The sequence below is a fragment of the Geospiza fortis genome, unplaced genomic scaffold (genome assembly GCF_000277835.1).
Source record: "Geospiza fortis unplaced genomic scaffold, GeoFor_1.0 scaffold424, whole genome shotgun sequence".
In the NCBI taxonomy this organism is placed as follows: Eukaryota; Metazoa; Chordata; class Aves; order Passeriformes; family Thraupidae; genus Geospiza; species Geospiza fortis.
Window position 1 is genome coordinate 1,996,576 of NW_005054354.1, and position 11,808 is coordinate 2,008,383.

At 37.5% G+C, this 11,808-nt stretch overlaps 1 protein-coding gene across 1 annotated transcript in view; it reads right to left on the reverse strand.

Moving 5' to 3' along the window:
• Positions 1–11,808, reverse strand: part of PRKAR2B (protein kinase cAMP-dependent type II regulatory subunit beta) — a 76,674-nt gene that overhangs the window by 63,779 nt on the left and 1,087 nt on the right. Inside the window, exon 2 of the mRNA XM_031059018.1 lies at positions 11,247–11,298. Coding sequence (XP_030914878.1) covers positions 11,247–11,298 — 52 coding nt within the window. The remainder of the gene's footprint in view (positions 1–11,246; positions 11,299–11,808) is intronic.

Sequence of the window (11,808 nt, forward strand, 5' to 3'; positions counted from 1 at the left end):
CTGAAGAGATGGCAAACTCAGAAGGTCCTTGTTGTGGCTGCAGCTCAGCTGGCTCAGTCTCTCCCAGCCCCTCCTGAGCTGGAAATGCCCCGGCCCCGGTGAGCCCAGGTGTGAGCTCCAGGGGCTCTGCTGGGTGCTCAGAGCAGGGCTGGGCTGGACAGCTCCAAGGAAAAGGAAAGCCACTGTCCAGGGAACTGCTCTGCCTCAGCCAGCTGAAAACTAACTAAAAGCAAAGGAGAGCTCTGTCCTGCTGTCTGCCTGTCCGTGCTGCAGACAGGAGCAGTGAGTGCAGCTCCTGAGCACAAACTGCGCGCTCCTGTTTGCCCACCTTGCTCTCAGAACAGCCTGGAAGGTGCAGAACTTAACATCCAGCATAAACAGAACAGACAGCTGGGGATACAAACATCACAAAGCCACCCCAGGACACCAGACCAACCAATCAGTGCTGGAATAAATTCACACTATGATTTAAAGAAACAAAGAAGGCACGTGCCAGTTTGTATACTCAGAGCTGTGTAGTCAGTTTTATTAGCTCTTCACAGGCACCTGTACAATAACTTCAGCAAATTAAATATCAAAACTTTAAAAAAAAACTAAAAGAAAGAAACTCACTGAAAAGGACATTGCAATAGATGTCAAAGGTGAGCATCAGATGGAAACATACTGACCACAACCACAAATAGTAACTGCTTTCTCAGAAGCTAAACACATCTTAGCAAGTACAGAAAACTCTAGGCTCATAATAAGAACAAAAATAGTTTTGCTAAATGGTTAAATTAGCCCATGGCAATGGAATGATGCCCTGCTTGTGCGATGCCAATGAGGCCTCTAGCAGTGCCTGCTGGGACAGACTCCTCCTGGGGGCTGGGACCACAGGCCAGCTCCCAGAAATGGACCTGGGGTCTGTCACCTCCAAGCTAGAAGAGGCAATGGCCTGATCTATTAGGGAGAAGCACTAATACTCTCCTTAACCTGTAGGATTTAAGGATGTCTTTCTGAAGCTCATTTGCATGTTTAGTTTTGATTCTGTCAAGGATCCACATGCTATAGTGATAGCACATGCTATAACTCTTCCAGAGTTAGATATAAAAACATTTTTCTAACATGAAAAAGCATATTTCAGTAATATGAGGCACAAGCTGACACCAAGATGACTACAATGATCTGGATCCAGGAGTACTTGTCTCCTCTTCTGAAGGCCTGTACATGCACCTGACATCAGCTCAGTCCCAGATGGTCTTATATTATCTGCTGTTACAGCTATGAAGACAGTGAGTGTCATGCTACAACTGTAAATATTAATGTGCCTCCCTTTGACTGAGAAGGGTGATCACACACATTTCTGTGATTTATCTCCCATCACTCCCAAACGGAACTGACTGCAAGGGAAATGGATCTCAGCCCCTGACTGAGCTTCTGGATAAAGAGCAGACCAAGCAACCTTCTTAATTTCACAAACTGGAAAAAAAAAAGGCATAATAAACAAAACACTTAACAAAACACAAAACACTTTCCTTACAAGGCAAAGGAAAACAAAACACTTGATATCCTCTTAACAGCAGCAAAAGATGAAAATTTTTCTACTGTCTTTTGCTACCTCCTACTACCATTTGTTTCTTTTCACTGTTTGTTGGTTTTTTCCTTTGTTTTTTGTTTTTTTTTTAGTCCAGTGTATGAGAAAAATCCTTCAGCCAAAAAAAAGGTTGAGATGGAAGAAGTAGGTTGCAACACATGGCTGTGTTTTTGTGCTCCATATAACCTTCCCAGGAAAACTCTCTTTCATGGAAATGGATCAATGACATCCAATTTTGGCAGTAGCAAGAAACTCAGGTCTTTCTAGCAGTGTTTATAGAAGCTCTTGTTGAGAAACGCCTCGAATTCCCAAAATCAAAGTCAGAGAAGAGGACAAACACCTACACATTTGCATGGAAAGCATAGCTTTCTCTTACAAGCTCAAAATGTTCTTTGATTAGATTCCCCAAGACTTCCCAGCCTCCCTATACCTCCCAAACCCTGCATCTGTGCTTAATGAAATAATCTGAAGGATGGACTTAAAGTATGACATTCCTCCTCTTCTTTTTTGCATTTTTTGAGGCCATAAACTGAAGTAATTACAGATGAGCCATGTTCATATGACAATATATTCCAGATAGACAGCAAATTATGGTGCACTTAAATCAGTGACTCCATTTTATTCCTGATACTAAGAAGGCAAAACCAGAAGAACAAATTACTTCTTCTTGCAAGGTGGATAATGGAAATTAATCTACATCTACTCCCACCTCAACTGCCAGCAGCAGCTACATTTCAATAGAAGGGGAAAACTGACAGATTAGCAAGGGAGACATGCAGAAAAATACTGCAGATAAATTTTTTGACACGAATTGAAGTTAGTAGTATCTAAGAATAAATAACCATCTATCTTCTTTCAAACCAATTTTTATATGTGCATTAGGCATTAAACAATATTTCCTGTAGGATGAAGCAACAGGAAAGAAGGTAGGTTGTTAATGTTGTATTTAAATTACCTCACAGATGCTTAAATATTTTAGTGGTGAAGGCTAGATCAAAGTTTCTCATGTTTAGACTACCTATTAAAAACCAGTAGAGAGAGATAAATTATCAGCTAAAAGATGGGTTTTAGAGAAAGATGCCTGAATGTTACTCAGAGTTATTGAACAAAATGGCTGGAAAGAAAAAGCACTATGAGTTCAGGACTGAAAAATAAAAACCCCAAAAATAGAACTAAAGATAAAATGATGACTGGGTCTAGTACTAAAAAGACTCCTGAAGAAACAGATCGATAAAGCTACCGGATCCTAACTTCTCAATTTCAGCAGAAATTAGGTATAACTGGGGACAAAAAATAAACCTCTCCCTCCATACTTAGTATCATAAATTATTAAGAATATGCAACTTTCAAAACTCATTCATGATGGAAAAATTGGTTTATTCCAATGGTAGAAAACATTTTGTTTGAAGTCTTAATAAAATTTTGAGATGTCTATAGCACATATTGTAATTGTTATGACTGCAAGTGTGATGAGTATCACAAACATTGTTTTGGAAGAGAACAAGAAATCTCATGACAATTCCAGCCTTCTATTACACAGACATTTTGTCATATTAACCATTGTTAAAACAGGAGGAATATTTAAACATATTTACTAGATTTTAGACATTCATTTCCAAGATATTAAATAACAAAAACTCTTGATCAAGAACTTGATTTCAAGGACTTGTGGTATCAGTCTGCATTTTTTAGCAAAGGCAATTACTGGCCCAAAGATGGAGTTCTTCAGCATCAATGAAAAGTGTGACAGCTTCAGAGAGAGGATCTAAAAGGGAACAATTTCAGTGGTAAAAATAATGGGAAACAAATTGGAAGGACCAGATCAGTGCAGTGACAATATCTATTCATATGTGAGGTCACCCAAAAAAGGCCACAGCAAAGCTGTTATGGACAGCTTGAGTTCAAATTAACCCATTTCCTGCAACACTTACAAATGCCTTACAACCCATGGCACTGAATTTTGGTTTTCACACTAGCATTACAAACTATCATTAAAATCAGAATGGGAAAACACACCAAGAACTTCAGCCTGTGTGCTTGGGCAGGCAGTCTGAATGCTTATGCTTGGTTCCAGCTTGTATTCATCCCAACACCAAGAATCCAGTACATCTTTTATTTATAGTCCACACTGAGGCTTTGCAAGGAATCTTTTCTTTCCAGTTTTGGGAAAGGATTTATTTTCTTCCTATCTGGCATGCTTTACAATGGACATCTCTGCTAAAAAGGTACAATATGAAAACACTACCACTATTTATAAAAACATGTTTGACATCTGCATTACAGGGATTCAGAAGGGATTGACACTGTTATAAAAATCTTTATACAAGCAGGATGGTATCTGGAATGACTGAGCAGGAAAGATCATGTTACTTCTCCTTTCAAAATCTATTTTATACAGCAATTTTCTAGACCCTCCATTTAGGAAGTCTTCATAATATTTACTAATTGTCCCTTTTAGCCCAGCTTTACAGAAACCACTTCAGTCACATAACTGAAACTGGATGTGTAAGACAGCTATTCTCATTATCAGCCTTTACCTGCTCAAGCTCTCAGCTTCAAGTTCTTGCCCTGATGATTTTTTCTTAATCTCATTAAGCAATTTAGGAGTCAAACACATAAGTGAAAAACACTTTCTGTTGTTACAGCATGCTTTTCACAACTGTACCTTCCATTATCCAGAGTGTTATAGCACAATAAGGCAAGGCTGAATAAATTAAAATTTGGATTTTTTTTATTGTTCTATTCTTTATAATTTCCTTATTTTATCTGTGGTCCACAAATTACTTTTCTGAGCAGCAATGCTAAAAGGATGCCGTTTATGGAAAGGATGGCAAACTGCCATATGGCTGTTGTACAGCTCATTCTGAGGATACCTTGTACCTACAATCTGCATTTTACTCCCATGCACTTCAGGCACCCTTGCCTGCCTCCATCCCCCTTCATTTCAGACCTCTCACGTTTTTGTATGACATGTATCACTGGAAATGCTGAATAAGGCACTGGGCATTTGATTACCATCATCCTTTTGATGTAACCCCAGAACTGTGTGTCTTCTGGGTTACTTGCTGCATTGCTATAAATCTGGATTCGTGTATTACACTGCCTAGAAACTGCAAACAGAAATTCTCTGTGAGTACTTCTGCTATTTTTATCACTAAGTGCACAAAAAACTGAAACAGAACTCCTCATATTTTTAATGAAAAACCAAACTGACAAACATGATGCTTTTCTACAAGGAAAAGTGTAATGATGCCAGTCAATTAGAAACGTAAAAAACGAACAGAAAACAAAGCACACTCAAAGCCAAATTTCACCCTCTTCAACAAAGTCTTGTTTAGTACTGTGAGTGAAAACTGATCTACAGACCAAAAAATGTATTCCATAAAGAAAAAGATTAAATAAACCCCAAGTTTATAATTATTTGTCATGATCAAAACATCCCGTTCAGTTCCATGCAGCAAATGGGTGATCATTCCTACCCAGCATGTGCAAGGGTTAGCCTAGAAGGGTTCCCTGAAAGGATAAGGGGTTTCAGTATAAAACCCTATATAAAGCTACCTAGACTTACCAGTATCATCATCCAATGTCCCAAAGAAAAGGGGAAAAAAAGTTTGTATTTCCTTTAGAATTCTCATAAGAATACTTTCAAACAACACTCTAATTGATGGATGTTTATGGTAATATCTACTTATAGACAAGCTTACTTCTTTTGACAGGTTTATCTAAGCATGTAGTAATTCATGTACACATGGAGTTCATCTTTTATGCACCCACATCCATAAAACAAGCAACAATGTCAGACTATGTGATAAATGTATCATCCCTGGTAAAATCACCTCCTCTTCTTCCAGTTTATGTATGTCAAGACCTATTCCAGAAGCAGAGAACACTGAGCCATTTTTAATGGCTCTTTTTCTCAAACTCTTCTCCCTCCTTCATTCACTTTTAAAAAATTGCTAACCTTTTGAAAGCACAGAACTTCTGTATAATTACATTCACTTGAAGCTCATAATAGGAGTTCAAACCTGGGTTGGTAATAGTTACACTACAGTAACTACAGTGTGACTTTAAGACATTTCCTTTAAAATAACAGTTGATTAAATAACCACTGTGACTTGTAATAAGCATTAAAAGTAGGGACATTTCACCCTGTGTGTTATGTACTGTTCAACATTTCATTTCTTCATCAGCACCATCTTGGCTCTCTTAGCCATGAAGGTGGTAGCTGTACTCATATGCCTGTTGACTTTCTTCCTAATGACCACTACTATTATTTTTTAAAACAGAAAATGGTTGAAACCAATCTGGATCCTCCATAAAAAACCTGAGTTGAAACTTTCATTAAAATGCAAGTGTTATGAGGCTCCAGACATGGTAATAAGAGAGATGACCATGTCAAAGCATTTTAGTAGATCTCTCAGCATCAATGACCAAATTCACATCCATACAATGCATTGACCACTGATTTTAGTTAAGCTCACATTTATGCTCTTCTGAAACATATTTATAAGTCAAACAGAATCTCAGTAGAAAATTCAGGATATAAATTTGGGACAGCAGGGCTAAAGCTGGGTAGAAAAACAAGGGTGGACAATTTCATGTGCTTTCTCCCATGTGCTGTCTATTCTTTTATCTTTCTCCCCTTACCGCAGTTCTGTATCTCCTCCTATCTCTTGTTTTTACCTTTGTATTTTCCTTACCACACACTGACTCCTTTTCTTCCTCCATGTCCTGCCTTCCACCTTGCCTTCTTGCTTCTTTCATCACTGCCCCAACAAATGGAATTTCCCAATCTAGAGGTCATCTTTGATATTTGAAAACCAGAAGTGCAGCAGCAGCCTGTACCTTGACTAATCTCTACCTTGTGACCTAAATGTGTGATTTCCAAACTGTATGTTCCAGATTTACAGGAGCAGCTAAGGCCAGTAAGTCTGCAGAGATTTGACTGTTTAGGTAAATTTCACACAGACTGAGGGAACTGGACAGAACCAGAGAACACAGTGCAATACTTTTGCACAACAGACTTGGGATAAACCATGAGATATACAGGTATTAAACTTAACTTCCTGACAGATGCATGAAGCACCTCTGTGCAGGTTACAAGCACTAGGTCATTGTGCTGTAGGAGTGCTTTCTAAAAACATGCACTCTCTTGAAGTCCAGAGATTAATCTTTATTCTCTTCACCAATCAGGGAAATAAATTGGTTTTTTACATTCGCTTAAATGCATAAACAGGAGTAAACACAGGGAACAAAAAATATAAGGTTTCCTTGGGCAACTGAAACAAAGTCAGCAAGTGAAACAATATTCCTAGAGAGTTCCTGAGGAAGCAGGTGCTCCTTTGAGACAGACATGATACAAGCAAGAAACTGAGTGTTATTGTGCAAACATTAGTATTGACATTGCTTATAGGTTATAATTCATAATGCAATCACTACAAACCCATGCCAGCAAAATTTTATGTCTTCCTATACATCCTGAATTAATGCTGTTCTCTTTTTCCAAGCTGAACAGTCAGCCAAAATTATCTCCACGTTGTTTCTTTAGCCAAAAAGAAGCTGAAGACAAATTCAAATATTTTTAGTATAGTTCTACTATCTTTCTGTCCATAGGTCTTTGGGACTTTCTCCTGCTTCTCTTCAATACACTTTTTTATTTATTGTTGAATAATAAATAAATTATTCAACAAAATAGCCAGCAGAGACACTTCCACTCATTCATGCTTAATTTTGAGCAGGGGTGGGGTGCATAAATACTTTTTGAGTGGAGGCTGCTATCATTTCAACTAAATTATTACTATAAACATACTTTTTTTTCAAAAATGGTTGTGTCAAAAGTATTCCTTTCATCTACAATCACAAGTAGATACATGTCAGAAAGGGAGTCATAGTCCTACCAACAAAGGCTACTAAATGGTACATATTACAGCTTCACATTTCTAGTTGCTTATAATTCTGTCAAACTAAGTTTTTTGATGACAAATCTCTCAACTTGAATAAAACACCTGTGTGAGGTTAAGGAATAAAAGAAAACAAACAAACAAACCACAAACAACTGCCAACTTGCTTGGGTTTACTCTCTAAAATAACTGCTAGCAGAAAGAAAATATTTTAGTTTGCTCCTGTCAAAAATACTGGAAATCATTATTTCAAATTTCTACATTTTTTAAAGACTTACAGCAAGGATAGAAAGCTTTGTGGCTTTGTGACTGTGTACACTAATAGAGAAGAGCAGCCAATAGCCAACCCCTGACCAAGACCCACTGGACCAACAAGGCACCGAATTCTTGCAGCTGGAATTCTTTTCCCTCACAGAATCCATCTTCTTCCCAAACACCCACCCTGAACACTTAATTTACACATGTTATTCTCTGAATGACAGCAGGCATAGCCTAGAAAACTGCAAGGAGATCTGTCCCAAAGCCTTGCCAAGGAGTGCTCCGACAATGCCATGCTCCCAAGGGACTGGTCTGCGGCTGGAAGGCTCCAATTGGGTTTGTCCTTATAACCACACAAACAGTGATTTATTTCTTTCTGTATTTCAAAAGAGTGACTGTAGAAATTATTAAAACTTCATTTCTAAGATTGGCTAAGTACATATCAGATGGTAGTGATTTCAGACATTACCCATCATATTGCAGATTTTAGTTTGAATCTACACATTTATAAGACATTCACGTGCTTTTCTATACAGCCCCTGATTTAAGAATATCTTACTACAACTTGTATGTATTTTGATATTGCTCCTTTGTCCTTACAGACCTCTTCCACTGCTCTAATCTACCCATTACCTACACATGACACAATTGTAGTTGTGTGCAAAGTTTTTCTGGTTTCTACAGTTTACCTATTATTACAAAATTTCTATGAACAGAACATCTGTGAAGCACTTCAGACTGAATAAATGAACTAAAATAAAGATATGCCTTTAAAATGGCATTCTAAGGTAGAAGATGTATGTTTTACCTAAATAGTGATCTCATACTATTTAGGCACAATCAGTGGGTTAAGCTGAGGTATAGACTTGCATTTTCTAGCTCAAGTTTTCAAAGAAGGAACTCAAAGCAACCAACACACCAACAGAAGCACACGGGGGAGGAGAGGGACAGCTGTACTATTTTCCTGTTAAAATACACCACTACTGAGAAAGACACCAAAACAAACTGAAGTAAAACAAAACAAAAGAAAAATAAAGTAAACAGAGGCTATGTCTTGCCAAATGATACATACAGCACCATAAATTTTGAGTTTAAAGAACAGCAATGTTACCTCAAAAAACTCCTCTCCTAATTCATATTAAGGCTAGATGAAATGCAAATTTTTATCTATGGCAAATATTTTAAAACAACTGTTACAAATTACATAGGTTATTGCCCATCAAAATAAGTTGCAAATCAACATTAAGAAGTAACATCAAAATAAAAGTCTAGTCACTGTAAAAAAACCAAATAATTCAATGAGCATTTCCAAATTTTGCAGACATTGTATAATAAATCTTAATATGCACTTTTGACCTGCTAAAAGTTCTTTTCTAAAATAGGGATCATTTTTAGGTATATTTCCTATTCAATTTAGTGTCTGCTATTTTTTTTAGTAGGAATTAGCTGTTGTAACTGATTAATGCCAATACACCCCTGTAGGACAATTAAATATATTTTTTTAAAAACCAAACAAACAAATCAACTAGAAAACCTGAAAAACATTCCCAAATTAAACTGTGTGTTCCAAGGGGGGTAATCTAAATGCTCTGAACATAAAGAATGCCATTTCTGAGGTCACCTTACCTCCAATTCAAAGCTACGACACCAATACAACAAAGTTCTCCCCCCAGACAAGGTAACTGCTTTTACCTTTATATGATTTCTGCAGTGAGGTAATGGACACAGCAGAGACTCAAACAGAGTTTAATTCAAGGTTCACATATAACTCTTAATCCTGAGTACAGGTTTTTTTCCTTTTTAACACAGCTTATGCCTCAGCTCATCATTTCTGAAACAGGATAATGCTCATGTACCTTCCAAAATACATTTCAAGGACAAAACTAATACTGACAAAGAGTTCAACTGCGGTGCTAGTAGGTATTTAGAAACATGTGGTAGGGGAAAAATAGTTTTGGATCATTTACAGTGAGAGCTCAACAATGCTCTGATTGAATTAATTAAGGAATACTGTCAGTTTGACATTTCAAATATATGGCTTTAGCAAAGGAAAGACACCACCACCAGGTCTGACCTCCCTCACAGAGGTTTTCATTTCACATCTGCTTATCAACTTTTCAAATTTATTGCCCTCTCCTAAAGATGCAAACAGGACAAATGTGCTATACAGAAGAAGTTTAATAATTCATAAAGGCAAAAAAAAATTTAAAACTTCCCCCAAACTTCAGTTCTTAAGAATTGCTACTTCTAGAAAGAGAAAGCAAAAGCATAGAAGAAACATGCTTTTAAATTGGTATGTAAACCCATTAGACAAATATTTGAGTACAAGCCTTTATGCCTCCAGTTATTAACAATAGGCTGAGTGGACGCATTGTTATGTTACCTTAGAAGAATATATTCAGGGCAGACATAAAATTTGAATTTAAAATACACACTCCTGCACGAAGCACACATACACAAGCACATTATTAGTAATCATTTACCATGAGTTACTTCTTATTAACCTTCACGTGGCTGGCTTCATAAATATTTTCATTTTTTGTTTCCTTTAATTAATAATTATTTGAACTGACAGAATTTACAAACCATAATACAATTAAACGTTCAAAATATATTAGGCTTAAAAATGTGGTATTTTAAAGGGGTTTTGTCAAACAAATAAATCAATTCATCAAACTAAGAGATTCTAGCAGGTCCCTTAACGAGAATATTGACAATAATGGCTTTCTCTCTTCACAATCACAACAAAAAGACTGTCAAAAGAATCTAGATTACTGGTATTCATTCAAAAAGCTTAGAAAGCTTCTTAGAGCACCTTGTAAAGTTACAGGTGTGTAAAACATACGCATTAATAAATAAAACTACTTTTCTGCACTTCCCTCCATACAACATTCCAGTTTTCCATTTACCAATGAGATTGTTTGGTGTTAGAATAATTAATGTTTGAAAGACCACATCTAGTGTTAGTGAATTAAGGTAATAATTTTTTTCTTCCACATTATGACCATTTCAGTTTTCAAAGCCAGCAAATTCTCAAATTTCTACTAATCTCACGTAATCAGCATTAGAGCTTAAAATTGCCACATAAATCTGCAGAACCTGACTGACAGATTCAATTTCTCATTAAATACACGTGGGTATAGCTGCAAAGAACAGATCAAAAGAATGGCGACTGTCTTATGGGGTAACAGAAAGCATTTTGAAAACTTACCCAATTCTTAAACGCCTACTTGTTTATCTGTATTTCCTGACAAAACGCACATAACACATCATTTAAAAACCCGCACCACAATTCAACTAGCAAACAACTGCCTTCTGTACTCTGCTAAGTAAATCTACCTCCAGCATGACTCGGAGGGATGACTGCTTTGATAAGATACACTTCAAGCTATCCTCAAAAAAAATAAGATAAAGATGCTTGGACGCTTTCCTCTTCTCCATCTAACCTTATTGACTGATCCTTCAGTCAGCCTGCTCATGATACAAAGACAGAGCACTTCAGAGGCAGCTCCTACCCATCCCATAGCCCACACCAGCAGATGGATTGACACAGTCTCGAAATAAAACCTGTCAGCCACACAAAGATAAGGTGTCATTAAGCTGCGTGTAGATCGGTGTTACCTTCTAACACAAAGATACTGCAAATGCTCCTTGCTGTCACAGCACACTTGTTCCACAGGCCCTTCTAAATGCAGAAAATTTCACTCTGGCTTTCAAGAAGAAATTATGCTTCAAATTGTGCTCTACTTTCTAGAACACATGTAAGTGCATCTACGCAAAACGCCTAATCAAGTGCTTGAATACAGTAACATGTCCATGAGAGGCGTTTTCTAAGGCAGACTTACCCTTGCACTAATTACTGAATGCAGATTTGCTCCTATAAAAAGAAAGTATACAGGCAGCTCTTTGCTAGACTACTGCCGGCTCACACGCTACAAGCGATGCAGCTGGTGATACCTGTATGCCAAACACCAGCACCGCGAACACCGGGGGAAAGCCCGGGAGGTTAAAGTTTGCCGCGGGATACGGGAACCCTCCCGCGGGCTCCGCTCCTTGGCGTCAGCGCGGGCGGTCCGT